Here is a 15,887-nt window from a genome sequence, read left to right as displayed (position 1 = left end):
AAAGGTTACCTAGTATTCCCTGGAAGACAAGGATCATGTCCAGAAGTTTTTACAAAATGATCTCATGTATCTCAAGGGTTACTTTGTTTTCTTTTTCATGAAGCATTTATTTTTAGTCTTAATAAATATTTAGTAAAATATTTGAAACTCTTATTTTATAGTATATTATTATACTGTTGGCCAACTTTTAGATTCAAAGAGAACACATTATTTTTTCTTGATATGTATATCTCATAAGAATTTTGATAATTTAGCATGCCAATAAAAATTTAGGCAATTGTATCCTCTTTTCTTCTAGTCTTTAGATATTTTTTCTGCTTCTGGTACTTCATTTATGCTTGAAAGATAATCACTTTATAATAGACACGTGTGAAATACATGCAAATCTCTCATCTAAGTGTCTGACTTTGTCTAAATATATCTAGTGTATCAGTCTATAATGGTGAATGCCTACTGGTCTCAAGCACTGAAATGAGCACTTCAATTACATTATCTCACTTATTTACCAGTGACAAAATAGCATGAGAATTTGTCTTTTAAACTTTTTTCAAGTGCTAGAAAATAGAACCAAAGATACATGAACTTTAATTTAGCATTTAGAGTGGGAACCAGGTGGGGGAAGGAATTTGTGTTCGATAAACAAAGGTGTTGTCTAGGGGACTGAGACACAAGCAGGAGTGGTATCCAGGAATCTAATGCAGTTACAATAACCTTTTCATGGAGTACCTTGGTGATATGGAGTACCTTTAGCTGATTACTGTCGGCATTAGCAATCAGTTGGGTAGGTGGCCGTTGCTGATTGATGTGTTAAGCTAGTGTTGATTGAGTGGCTATTACATGCAAGGGACCATTCTCAAAACTGGAAATTCAACAGTGAATCAAACATTCAAAAATTTCCAACTCTCATGGATTTTCATATGTTCTTTGATGATAAAAATGATAAACTAAAAAATATGTGGTATGTTGAATGATGTGATAAGAGTAGAGACTAGGACATGAAGATAAGAAGCATGTGTGTGGGGCTGGCCACAGTGGCTCATGCCTGTATCCCAGTACTTGGGAGACTAACACAGGAAGTTTGCTTGATGCCAGAAATTTCAGACCAACCTAGGCAATAAAGTGAGACCTTGTCTCTATTTAAAAAAAAAAAAAAAAAGCCAGGTGTGATGATGCATGCCTGTAGTCCTAGCTACTTGGGAGGCTGAGGTGGGAGCATCAGTTGAGCCCAGGAGTTGAGGCTGCAATGAGCTATGATTGTGCCACTGCACACCAGCCTGGATGATAAAGCAAAACCTTAATTCTAAGAAGAAGAAGAAGAAGAGGAGGAGGAGGAGGAGGAGGAGGAGGAGGATGTATGTGAGGAGGGAGATTTTTGATTTTTAAATAAGGTGTCCAAGGAAGACCTCACTGAGAAGATAACATTTCAACAAAGATCAAAATGAATGGGGAAATGTAGCATGCTGGTACATGGAGGAAGAACAGTTTACGCTTTTGTTACACCACAGCATACCTCAGGTTCTTGCTCCATAGTGCTTCAACTTCATTGATCTAGAATACTCAGATATTGACAAATATGATATCCATAGTTATGTCTACTAAATAACCATATAATATATCATCAAAAGACTCAGAAACATATTTATGTGACCATTTCTCATATTAGCTTGTAATAAGCAAATTAAAATGTATGTTATTAACAAATTAGAAGTAAGGAGATGTTTTCTAAAAATCAGAAATAATGTCACCTTAGTAAATAAAATTCTCATGATTGTAGTTGAATTAGGTTGGGTTGGAGCAGAATACATCTAGAAGGTTCAGTAGTAAGCAAACTTCTTTATTTTATTAATGGAAAATTTAAATCGGCTAGCAGATTGAGAATGAGGTTGCTGTTGAATACCTCAAGTATAGAAATTGGTTGTTTATTGAAACAAAATCTCTCAGTTTTACATATACATGTTTAAGTAGGACAGTTGAGTCCCTATAATATGAGTTATTAAAGAGCCTGACTTTAATACTTGTCTGACTTTAATACAAATACTACTACACTGCCGGTCTCAGTGGCTCAGCCTGTAATCCCATGCCTTTGGGAGGCTGAGGTGAGAGGATTGCCTGAGCCCACGGGTTCGAGACCCGCCTGAGCAGCAAGACCTCATCTCTACAATAACTGAAAAAAATCAGCCGGGCGTGGTAGCGCATGCCTGTAATTCCAGCTACTTGGAAGGCTGAGGCGGAAGGATTGCCGGAGCCCAGCAGGTCGAGGCTGCGGTGGCCGAGAGCGGCCACTGCACTCCAGTCTGGGCGACAGAGTGAGACTCCAACTCAAAAAACAAAAACAAAAACAAAAACAAAATACTACTACACAAAAACATGAATGTACTGAAAAATTACCTACAAAATTAGCATTTTCCTCTAGAATCAGTTTTAAATTATTTTAATAATTATTTAGTTAATATTTCAGAATTCTTCATTATAAAAAGTGGGAAAAAAGACCTTGAATCCATAACACATTTGTTTTCAAGTAGGTCTAACTCTAACTGTGAATCCAAGGGTGAATGTGGGATTCTGAGCTATAAAAAGACTATTAGATAACTAAAATTGACCCATCGAATCATTGAGCATTAAAAGTATAAAAATTCAAAGGGATGCCAGAAAATCATTTTCTTCTTAGAATAGTTAGTAATTTTGTGTGTATCCAAGTAGTAATCTGCTAACAGATCAATCAGCTACCTTTTTTTTTTACATAAAAACCTGTAAAATTTTGTTTTATTATTCTGAGTTTTGAGATATATATCAAGCCATATAAACACTACCACAAATCTTTCCTCATTCTAACCACTGACAATCACTGATCAGTCCAGCATCTATGCAAATTTTTCTTTTTCTAAATTGTCATATTAATAAAATCATATAGTATCTAGACTTTTGAATCTGGCTTCTTTCACTTAACATAATGTATTTGAAATTCACTATGTTGTTTCATTTATTTTAATTTTAAAAATCTATGTTGTTTCATGAGTCAATAGTTCATTTATTTTGATTGCTAAGAAAAGAATACTGGAATAAATATCTTTCTAAATGAACCTTTTTTCACAATTCTTATTTATTTAGAGCAGATTCCTAGAAATGTTATTGCTAGGTCAAATGTCCAAATAATTTTAAAACATTTGATACATATTGCCAAATAATCTCAAAATTTACACTAGTGTACACTTCCACCAGTTTTGAATAAATGTATTTGTCTCATATCATCCTTGGCAACATCTAACATTAATACTTAAGGCAATCTTTACTGGATTAACGAAACAAAAATAGTGTATCATTAATAGCATTTTATTATTGTGGTTAAGTGACAATATTCTAGAACCCCACTCCATTATTTACTGCATGTGAGAATTTAGGTAAGTTATTTAATCTCTCAATGCCTCAGTCTCCTTATCTATATAGTGGGGATAAAATCGTATTGGGTTGCTGAGAATTAACTGAATTACTATAGAATATGTTCAGAATAGCTTCTAGTTACTAGAAAGGGCTCTCTACAAATTGTTTATTAGCTAGTACCCTTAATTAATGAAGCTCAACTTCCTCATATGCTTTTGGGATATTAGAAAATTTTCTTTGTAAATTTTCAGTGAAAATTCTTTATGTTTCTATGGACAGTTTAGTATTTCTGGTTTGTTTGAGCTTCAGGCAGTAAGAACTTTATGTTTTATTTAAAATCACATTTTAGCCAACATTTTCTGCATTTTATTTCTTCACTTTCAGGTCATGTTCTCAACATATCAAAAAAAATGAAATGTGTGTTAGTCTAACTGGTTTCTTTATGATCTTCTTTATTGCTTTATTATTTGAAAATTCTTCCTCTTTTAGAGAACAGAAATATATATTTCCCAAGATAGCCCTCTACTTTTTTTTTATTCAAAGTCATTTAGAATTTGAATCAGCATATGGTATAAATCCTAATTTTATTTTTTCCATTTTATAATTAAAGAATAATTGACTTATCCAACCCAGGCTTTGACTGGTTCTTTTGTTTCCTTTATAAGACAGTATCCACTGTTTCTTAGGTTTTCTGTCTTCCTGCTAGCTATGAATAATGGCCTTCTTCTTGTTGATGCATTACATGTTTAAGTATATGGTAGTGGCATACAGATTAGAAAAGAAAACCTGCCTTTTATCACAATTGACATAGGTACGTAGGAAGAAAAGACAAAGGAATCGGTAAAATAACAACAATTAAATAACAATTTTGCAAGATTTTAGCATACAAAGCCAAAATTCCATATTTGAGTGTTTTTTATCTATGAGCAACAGAAATTTAAAAAATGAAAATTTAAATTTACCTATACACAATGGAATATTATGCATAAAGAAGGACAAACATATGGATTTCGCAGCAACTTGGTTGGATTTAGAGTCGATCATACTCAGTGATATGTTCCCGCTCCTAAGAGGACCTTGAACAATTATCATCATACTATAAGAAAGTGATTGGCAGTAGTGGGAAACTGCCAGGGGAGGGTAGGTGGGATTGGCAGTTGGGGAAACTTCCAGGAGAGGGAGGGGCATAGCTCATCAACAAGGGTAACTGCATAATGAATATTTGTATACCTAATCCTGAATTGTACCCCATATCTTTAAAATAAAAAATTAAATTAAATTTTAAAAAGAAAATTTAAATGTACCATTTATAGAAGCACCTAAAACCATGAGATATTTAGTTTTTAAAAATAAAATCGTATACTCTAAGAATTATAGATCATTGCTAAAAGAAATTAAGGAAGATTAAAATATGTGGAGAGTACTTCTTTGTGGATTGAGAGATTTAATATCACTAAGATACTGACTGGGCATGGTGGCTCAGTCTATAAACCTAGAATTTTGGGAGGCTGAGGCAGGAGAATTGCTTGAGCCCAGGAGTTCAAGACCAGTGTAGGCAGTAGTATCAGAGACTGAGGAGGCTGAGGCAGAAGGAGTACCTGAACTCAGGAGGTTGAGGCTGTGGTGAGCTCCAGCCTGGGTGATGGAGTAAGACCCCAACTCAAAAAAAAAAAGCAAAAAGATATTAATATTTTCAAAAGCAACCTATAGATTTAATATAACACTAATCAAAACAATAGTGACTTTTCTGTAGAAGTTGACAGGGTGGTTCTATAATTTAAATGAAAATTAAAAAGGCTAAAATAGCCAAAGGAATTTTTAAAAATAAAAACAAATCGGCGAACTTATAGTATCCAATATCAGAATTTACTGTAAAGCTACAATAAGCAAGATAATTTGATATTGGCAAAAAAGATACACATAAAGATCAATAAAACATTGTAGAGAATCTTGAAATTGACATATATATTTTGACAAAAATGCCAAGGTGATTAAATGCAGGAAAAAAAATTATTTTCAACAAAAAGTATTGGTAATACATTTAAAAAAATTTGACCCATATCTTACATTATATGCAACAATAAGAAGTTTGTTACTTACCTAAATGTAAAAACCAAATCTATTATAAAATTCTAATGGTAAATAAGAGAAAAATTTATGCAATCTTGAGGTAAATGATGCTTTCTTAATGGGAAAAATAATAACATGAACTATTAAAATTAACTATTTCATTTTATCAAAGGTAAAAATTCTTTTACCTTTTGAAAAATGAAAAGCCAACCTACAACCAGATAGAGAGAAAATATCTCCAATACATATATCTGAAAAGATCTTGTAACCAATGTATGTATAAAACAGTCACTGCCATCACAGGTCAAGGAGGGAGAAGGAAGTCCTCACACTCCTAGGCACTCTGAGGACAAATCTCACAACTGCTGCTGTGGGCTGCTTTGATATCAAGGTGTAAGAAAATTGCACTGTGGAGAGGTGCCCTACCCTCCTGGATAACAAGCCAACTGCTGGTGCTATTCTGAGAGCCTAGCCTCCAAAGGTCTACATCCTGCCCTGGGGCCAGAGTGATGTTGTAGCTGTCACTGCTAGGCCGAGAACAGAAAAGGAAAGCTGGCACTTTTATGCTCTACAAGGACAAATCCCACTGCCATTGCTGTGGGCTGCAAGAAAACTGCACTCCCTGTGGCTACCTACCCATGATGTTCCAGCTGAAAACTTTCCACACCTGAGCATTCTGCCAGCAGCCTAAAGACTCCACACTCCTGCCTTCATAGCCAGTGGATGAAGTATTAAAGTACACCATCCAGGGGCCTAGAAATTGCCCAGCCCAGGCCACCATGGTTGGTACCTGATCATTCCTTCTGGGGCCTGAGGTTTGGACCAACTCAACCTACGGATACCACTACAGCTGGAACCCACCTGCATGTGCTGCAAGCAAACCAGGGGACTGTCCCATTCAATCTGTTGCAGTTACCACCAACACCAATGTGGACTGCTTGGGTTCCCGCGGGTTTCTCCACTATTGCTACTGCCATCTCCCACATCACACCAACAGCCCTGTAGTCTGAACATTTGCTCACATGCGCAACCCACCACTGCACTACCAGCATCCAAACAAGTCACCTGGAAACCCAAGAATCAGCCCTCCTAAAACCACTAACACCAGTGCAAGCCAAGCATTAGTTACGCTGGGGTAAAACAAGCACTTTCAGCCCATTGTGCCACCACGGGGGATCAAAGACCAGCCCACTTGGCATTCCAGTTCCCAGTAACATTTCACCACAACTTCTGCTAATAATCGCACCCTAACCCACCGAAGAAACCACAGCTAACACTGAAACTGTTTGCAGCCAAAGACATCATATAGAGATCACACTACTGCAGGCACCCAAAATCAATGCAGAAGAAATCTACCCAGCCAGCAACATACACACCTTCAGAAAAAATGTGCTTTGCTACAAAAATAAATTCAAAAATAGGAAGAAGCAACTTTTACACCAGATGCTCAGATATCAACATAAAAATACAGGAAAGAAACATAAGAAAAAAGAGTAGTACAATAATTCGCCAGCAAAAGATCTCAATCATAAAGAAATTCTCTGAATCCCAGATGAAGAATTAAAATGTTTATTTTAAAGAAGTTCAGTGAGATACAAGAAAATTCTGAAAAATACAAAGAAATCAGAAGAACAATTCAGGATATGAATGAGACATTCAGATGCTCAAGGGAGTCCTATACCTGGGGGACTTTTAAAGACATGTGTCCATTTTATGAGACATTACTTTTGTCTATATATAGTATCATTATCCAGTGTACATAGACTCATTTAAGAGAGTATAGGTAAGCAGGTAATGGCAACACATCACAATAAACAAAGAACCAGCCAGTAAATGAGGGAACCGTGGTCCACCTCTTCACACCATGGAGTTCTCATTCTCCTTCAGGTTACCATGCTTAGTCACAGTATTTCTCCATCATCTGGCAAATTGACTAAATTAAAGTGCCCATGTTGACCTGCACATGGATATTAATATAGTCTATTATATTTATTCTTTTTAGATTAAGAGCAAATATCTGGTCATGTGCTGCATAATGACATTTAGACCAGTGACAGGCTGCATAAACAACTGTGGTCCCATAAGATCATAATAACATATTTTACTGAACTTTTTCTATCTTTAGATACATAAGTACCATTGTGTTACAATTGAGTGCAGTATTCAGCACAGTAACATGCTGTACAGGTTTGTAGTCTAAGAAAATTAGACTATACCATATAGCCTAGGTGTGTATTAGGCTATACCATCTAGGTTTGTGTAAGTATGCAATATGATATTTACATAATTTTAAAAATCACCTGAAGATGCATTTCTCAAAATGTGTCCCTGTCATTCAGCAATGCATGACTGTATTCAGAATTTCAGGTATTTCTCTTATACCCCAAATGGATTTCCTTGTGCGTGCAGTGGTGCAGCTGTGTTTCATTTTAGAATCTACTGCTTGGGAATGAAGACGTCTTTGAAGGGTGTTGAGAAGGATAGTGACATAGACAGATGTGAATTTTTAACTGACCCAGTTTTAGCAGACGAAGTGGTATTGGGAAAGACCAAAAGCAGAAGGCCATATATTTTATATCATCTAAGACAAATGAAAGAGAACGCAGGAGGGATGCTATGATTGAATGAAATTCAATATTCAAGACTTGGTGAATTATTGGAAGTTAAGGAGAAAAAAATGAAGAATAATTTTCTGGTGCCTGACTAAAGCACAGGTTTTTGCAAAGCTTTAGAACACAGGATGAAATCTTACATGCTTTATGATTCCTGGTTGCTTTTTCAGGGGAGAAAAGATAGTCAGCTGTAATGATATTATTTCCTAATACCATGCAATATTTGTATCAGTGTTTTTATTTGTTTCACAGACATTCCCCTATAACCTGGACACTGCACCAGGCACTAATTCTTTCCAAATATCAGATAAGGTCATTTTCAATTATGTACTCAATACTGACGATTTTCCCAAAATGGAAAGGAAATAAATTTTCATTATAAGATTGAAAAAAGACTGGCTTCCTAATACATGATCAATGTTTTGTGAAAATGAAGGTGACTTGCATTGTGCTTCCTGTGTTTGGTTCATTACTGCTGCATATCTTACCTTTAGCTGGGATGACAGCAGTTCAGTGAGCAGTGGTCTCAGTGATACCCTCGATAACATCAGCACTGATGATTTGAACACCACCTCCTCTGTCAGCTCTTACTCCAACATCACTGTCCCTTCCAGAAAGAACACTCAGGTGAGAATTGCCTCCTCTCTTTTTCAAATGCTTATAACCAGCCTCTTCAAATTTATTTTATATTAGATTAAGGTGTAACACAAACCCTTAACCCAAAAGAATTGCATAAACTGAATATGGCAGAGCTAACAATGACTCACTTTGTACACCTGGACCCTGAAGTGTCTTTATCTTAGTCTTTCCTGAAGCTACAAAGCTCAAGAGATGCAAAAATTTACATCTCAGACTGTTTTGGGCAGTCAGAATTAGATTACATACACACACACACACACACACACACACACACACATTTTCTACTGATTGTATGTCTATATATATATTTGTGTATATATATATTCTGCTGATTACAATCTAATCTGTTACCATGTTTCTCCTTATAAAATAATATATTTGTTGAAAAATCTAAATTATTTTAATAGTCTAATTTTGGATAGTTCTTGATTAATTTTCTATTGATCTCTGAAATAAATGACTGAATTTCTTGTGAATGGTATATCAAGAATCAACTTTACATAACTGAGTTCTAGCTTGTCTTATATTTCCTTGTTATGTTTGACAGAAAATCTCTTCCTTTTTGAAGTATTTAATTGGGGTTCTAGACATATTTCTTCTGACAGTCTCTAATATGTTTAAGTGAGAATTATGTGGCTAAAATTAATAAAACTTCAGTGAAGATAGAGAAAAATAGAAGACTCTTTGGAATTTTTTTTTTTTGCCAGTTATCTGAAAGTATATTCCCATGTCTTATTCATGTTTGATCCTTTTTTTCTGCGTAAAGTTTTTTTCTGTAATATTTTTCTGTATAGCTGAAGACAGATTCAGAGAAACGTTCCACAGCAGATGAAACCTGGGATAGTACTGAAGAGCTGAAAAAAACAGAAGAAGACTTTGACAGCCATGGGGATGCAGGTGGCAAGTGGAAGAGTGTTGCCTCTGGACTTCCTGAAGACCCTGAGAAAGTAGGGCAGAAAGCTTCCCTGGCTGTTTCACAGACAGGTTCCTGGAGAAGAGGCATGTCTGCTCAGGGAGGAACTCCATCGAGGCAGAAAACTGGAACAAGTGGGCTCAAGACTCCTGGTAGGCTTGTTGTTTGGTGACTGTTATGCCAAAGCTTTTTAATTTATTGTGTCTGTCCAAACTTTGTTTTCTCTAATAATAACTTTCATTTAAAAATCAGATTCTTGCCAGGCTTGGTGGCTCAGCCTATAATCCCACGCCTTTGGGAGGCTGAGGTGAGTGGATTGCCTGAGCCCGTGGGTTTGCGACCCGCCTGGGCAGTGAGACCTCATCTCTACAATAAATCAAAAAATCAGCCGGGTGTGGTAGCGCATGCCTGTAATTCCGGCTACTTGGAAGGCTGAGGAGGAAGGATCACCAGAGCCCAGCAGGTCAAGGCTGCGGTGGCCGGGAGCAGCCACTGCACTCCAGTCTGGGTGACAGAGTGAGACTCCAACTCAAGGAAAAAAAAAAAAAATCAGATACTTCTCCATATAGTTAGTTTTTTAGTCTCAGTTTCACATATGTTATCATATTAGCCCGGGTTAATACAATAATCTAGGCATTCTCTAGAGAACACCATCAAAATGTGGGGCTATTACATGCCTTACTTGACCACATTTATTTCTGGTCATGAGGAAATAAAATAAGGTTATTAAAGAAACAATAAGGTTTCTTTTGTTCTAACATTTTTATGAAGGTTTGGAATCTTTTTTTTTTTTGAGTCAGTGTCTCACTCTGTCACTCAAGCTGAAGTGCAGTGGCACGCTCATGGTCACTGCAGCCTTGACCTGCTTGGCTCAGATGATCCTACTGCCTCAGCTTTCCTAGTAGCTGGAACCACAGACATGCACCACCACACCCAGCTAATTTTTTAATTTGTTGTAGAGATGAGGTCTCACCCAATTGCCCAGGTTGGTCTTGAACTTCTGGACTCCTCTTGCCTCTGCCTCCCAAAGTGCTGGGATTACAGGTGTGAGCCACTGCACCTGGCCAGGTTTGGAATCCTTATGTTAAGTGTGCCACTGAGTTTCACTACAATCTCTGAGGGGCAAAAGCAGTCACAGTAATCTGATGGATTGGAATGTTGGGGATTTGAAATGTTGCTTGTGAGTTAGACTTTATGGAAGAATTCTACAAAATTATACCATCTCTTTTTGGAAGACTATCCCCGTAACTATTTTTTAGATAGGGGCTAATTATCATTAGTGACATCTGAAGTACTAATGCAACAGGGTATTCCAAATATAATCACCCTGCTGAAATTCACATGAATTCTTCTACTACTTGATAGGATTAAGTGCTGTGCTTAGAAAGGAAGGAAATTGCAAGGTATAAGACATCAACAAACAGCTAAAATATGTGTTTTCATTTTATCTCTTCCATCTTTCCACACATTTCCTTTGACAACTAAATTTCATAACTGTGCACTCAATCCTCTCAGTACATTAGAGTTAGGATCTAAAACAATAAGCATTGGGAACTGAAGTAATAAAAGAAACATCCACATTTTAGGCATTGTTTCAGAAAGTATTACAAAATCAAAATATGCAAGCACACATATTTGTGCATTTCTCATTAATTAGGGAAAACCGATGATGCCAAAGCTTCTGAGAAAGGGAAAGCTCCCTTAAAAGGATCATCTCTGCAAAGGTCTCCTTCAGATGCAGGGAAAAGCAGTGGAGATGAAGGGAAAAAGCCCCCTTCGGGCATTGGAAGATCAACTGCCACCAGCTCGTTTGGATTTAAGAAGCCAAGTGGAATAGGGTCCTCGACTATGATCACCAGCAGTGGCGCGACCATCACAAGTGGCTCAGCAACACTGGGGAAAATTCCCAAATCTGCTGCCATTGGTGGGAAATCCAATGCAGGGAGAAAAACTAGTCTGGACGGTTCCCAGAATCAGGATGATGTTGTGCTTCATGTTAGCTCAAAGACTACCCTACAATATCGCAGCTTGCCCCGTCCTTCAAAATCTAGCACCAGCGGCATTCCTGGCCGAGGGGGACACAGATCCAGTACCAGCAGTATTGATTCCAATGTCAGCAGCAAGTCAGCAGGGGCCACTACCTCGAAGCTGAGAGAACCCACTAAGATTGGGTCAGGGCGCTCGAGTCCTGTCACCGTCAACCAAACAGACAAGGAGAAGGAAAAAGTAGCAGTCTCAGATTCAGAGAGTGTTTCTTTGTCAGGTTCTCCCAAATCCAGCCCCACCTCTGCCAGTGCCTGTGGTGCACAAGGGCTCAGGCAGCCAGGATCCAAGTATCCAGATATTGCCTCACCTACATTTCGAAGGTAAGGATGTATAAAATAATGCTGGAAAAGTATTAAAGGATATATACACATATAATGTAAACATATAAATTTTTATATATCATATATATATAAATTTTTATATATAATATATGTATATATATATTCCAAGATACTTAGATAACAATTATCTCGAATATATATATCTTAGAATCTTAAAGTACAGTGGGTTCCAAGACACTTATATAGACAGCTAGTATAAAGAAAATAGTACTCATTTTGAAAAATGATCAAACTTCGAGGTTTCACTTTTATAATATTAACAGCACAAACAACATAAAACATGAGTCTCGTATCAGAGACTTAAAAGTAGATGGTTATACCTAGGGGTAGTGATAAAGCAAAGTAATAGCTTATATTATTTCTATAGATTTCCATGCCTTCTTTCCACACTTAAAAAGGAAAAACAAAATAGATCTTTATGACTATTGGTATTTATTGCCAGTGTTTGCTGTCTTGCTGGCTCTGAGTTGATGATCATGAATGTAGATAAGGTCATGTTCTTATAACAGATCACACTGAAGAGATTTATATACAGTACCATATCTTAATATATTAAAGACAAGGTATAATATCACTGACAGAATTTGAAAATATTCAGATGTTTGGTTCAGGATAGCAATTGAAGAGTGGGCTGAATTTTCTAACTCTTCAGCAATTTGTTTGATAGGACTCTGGTAAGCAGCATGATTTTATTTCTATACCAGGATCGTTTTTGGTATTAAATGTGTAAAGTTCTGCTCTAAGATATCACTGTTTTTAAGTAACAAAATGTTTTTAAGTAGTAGGAAAATAGATATAGTTAAAAGTTTTGTACAAATAGTTGAATCTTTCTCAGTCTGTTTTCTGATATGCAAAATGGAAGAGTATGATTACAGTTCATTACATGTTAAATATTTTTAATGTTTGTTTTTATTCTTTTGACTAAGCCAAGAACTTTGATATCTTGAAAATAAGGGGTCTTGCAAAATTTACTTTCATATTCAAACAATCTCAGATGCATAAATGAAAAACATAGATGTTCTATTCCTCAGTAGAAATATTAATTCTGAAGAACTGACTTTTTGAAATGTTGACTCTCACTTGAAAGAATAACGCATGGCTTGTAGGGAGAGTAAATATTTCTGTTGCTTAAGTAAAAGCCAATAGTGCCCTCCTGTGGCCCATTACCTATGAAACAATTTCTCATATTCGTCATAAAATTTTTCACTGTAGAAAATATGGATTTCATTGCAACTTAATCAGTAATCATTTTGCCATTACCTCATATCATTTTATCTCCATATTTACATAAATTTGATTATATCATCTACTTCATGTACAAAACTAAAATGTTTTCTGGCCTAAACTCCAAAATCTAACAGCACCAACTGTATTTCAAATTACTATTAAAAATACGTATTTGAATAGCACTGGCAACTGACATAAAACCCTCTGGCCTTTCCTGGGGAAAATGCAGAAAAACTGACAGATTGACAACAATGTCTAATATTGTTGCCAACCAACTACTCCCTGACAGTCACTTGGACCACCAGATATTCAACATAGCTTCCTAAACCATGCCTTAAGCATTTCTTTTAGATTTTGAATACACTGTTTAAAAGTAAAAGAGAAAAAATTCCATTTAAGTATTGTCTATCGAATGCGTAGAAGTTGTTTCATTATAATGGTTCTGTAAATAGGTTATAGCAAATGTGGTCAAACTATTCATTTGAGTGAAAGATTCTCATGATCACTTAATTGTGAAAGCCAGGGATTTTCATGTTTGACTAACTCTTGTTTTGCCCACTTCCCCCATTCCCCTAGTAGCTGCCCAGTACTGACTTACCCTTATGGTGATATGAAAGCTTTTCAGCACTCGATTAAGAAGTCCAAGTTCATAAAGTTCATTAACACAGAGACAGGAAATGCTTGGTAGCTCAGTACGCCAAAGCACACTTGACTCTGTGTACTGTAACCCTAAATATTAAATGTGGATATTAGCTTCTTGGAACAACTGAAGTTGTTATTTGTTTTTCTTTTAGGTTGTTTGGTGCCAAGGCAGGTGGCAAATCTGCCTCTGCACCTAATACTGAGGGTGTGAAATCCTCCTCAGTAATGCCCAGCCCTAGTACCACATTAGCACGGCAAGGCAGTCTGGAGTCACCATCGTCCGGTACGGGCAGCATGGGCAGTGCTGGAGGGCTAAGTGGCAGCAGCAGCCCTCTCTTCAATAAACCCTCAGACTTAACTACAGATGTTATAAGCTTAAGCCACTCGTTGGCTTCCAGCCCAGCGTCGGTTCACTCTTTCACATCAGGTGGTCTCGTGTGGGCTGCCAATCTGAGCAGTTCCTCTGCAGGCAGCAAGGACACTCCGAGTTACCAGTCCATGACTAGCCTCCATACGAGCTCGGAGTCCATTGACCTCCCCCTCAGCCATCATGGCTCCCTGTCTGGACTGACTACAGGCACTCACGAGGTCCAGAGCCTGCTCATGAGAACTGGTAGTGTGAGATCTACTCTCTCAGAAAGGTGAGCTTTCCTGGAGGCCTTGACAACTTCCTCACCCCCTCCTCCCTGCCTTGTGCCTAACCCCCCATCCCATTAAATTCCCTTTAATTTCAGTGTGAGTGCTCCTGTGGAAAGGGACAAAAGATTGATGAGACTGGGCCTTTTATTTGTTCTTATCAACCAAATTTGCAGAGGAATAAAGCCATTAAGGGTAGAGTGATTGGATAATTAAGTTTCTTAATAAGAATGCATACATTTATACCCAGTAGGCATCTTGATAAAATTCAAAGCATGTTTTTAGATATTGAAGGTTGTCTTCTCAAGATAGTTTAATGATGTGGTTTAGGCTCCAGGATAGCACAAGCTCCTTCTGACAATGTAAACATTTTTAAAGACTAAATTTAACTGATTCTACAGTTATGCTTAGAGCAGTATGTTAAATTGTTTCATTTGTATCTCTATGAAAAATGGTTTGCTGGGGAATCATAGCTGACCTGGAAAAAAAAAAATCAATTGTCAGAGTGAATGTTAGAGAAAATTATAACACCAGTGCTATTTTTAATAGATCCCTTGAAAATTAATCATATAAAAAAGTTTTTTTCCCATTATTCCTTCCCATTGGCTGTGTATATATATATTTTTTTCTTTTTTTTACTTAAAGTGGAGGATATACAAAGGCATTTCTTACCTAATATACTTATCACAAAGCATTACTTAAACAAAATGGCTCTAGATTCTTTTCCCCAAAACATCCTTTATTGGATATGTTGGTATTGACTCTTATTCCAGGATAATGCCTAAAACAGTCTCTTTTTCCCTGACAAACACAATGCTACTTATTTCTTGGTTTATGCTCCAAGATAACATAAGCACAGGTAAAGCTTTAAAAAATGGGCTTGGTCACACGTGAAGAGCACTATTGGTCACTGATATATTTCCCTATATACCTGATATATTCCCCTGTCTTTTTTTTTTTCTTACTCTGAAATTGATGCTGGCCTATCTGCTCCTTTCTAGACCTCCGGTATTACACCTAACATAATATTTTGCAACATCAACAAAAACTCTTTTGTAGACTCTGTCTATGGTGCACCAGTTATCCCTTAATCTAAGATTTCCCACTCTATACTTCTCTATTGATTTTAACTTTGTAAAATAAACCCAGAGCAAAACATTGCTTCTATCCCAATTTACTTCCCACTTCCCTAACAGTGAGACAGGGACAGCCATGTGAATAGGGTTTTCCTTTGATAAAATAATTTTAGTACAAACTAAAATATTAGTGCTTGATACTTGCTACAGGAGACTGGTAATTACAGAATAAGTTTTTCCTCATAAACAGATGACAACAAAAAAAAAAACTGGGCCAGGTGCAATGGTTCATACCTGTCATCATGGC

General features: G+C 36.7%; 1 protein-coding gene across 1 annotated transcript in view; it reads left to right on the top strand.

Moving 5' to 3' along the window:
- Positions 1 to 15,887, top strand: part of NAV3 (neuron navigator 3) — a 157,651-nt gene that overhangs the window by 46,634 nt on the left and 95,130 nt on the right. Inside the window, exons 4-7 of the mRNA XM_021716218.1 lie at positions 8,555 to 8,687; positions 9,494 to 9,764; positions 11,270 to 11,978; positions 14,021 to 14,509. Coding sequence (XP_021571893.1) covers positions 8,555 to 8,687; positions 9,494 to 9,764; positions 11,270 to 11,978; positions 14,021 to 14,509 — 1,602 coding nt within the window. The remainder of the gene's footprint in view (positions 1 to 8,554; positions 8,688 to 9,493; positions 9,765 to 11,269; positions 11,979 to 14,020; positions 14,510 to 15,887) is intronic.

The sequence above is a fragment of the Carlito syrichta genome, unplaced genomic scaffold (genome assembly GCF_000164805.1).
Source record: "Carlito syrichta isolate Samal-C Ts95f unplaced genomic scaffold, Tarsius_syrichta-2.0.1 Scaffold308324, whole genome shotgun sequence".
Lineage (NCBI taxonomy): Eukaryota > Metazoa > Chordata > Mammalia > Primates > Tarsiidae > Carlito > Carlito syrichta.
This window is presented reverse-complemented; position numbering and strand designations above follow the sequence as displayed.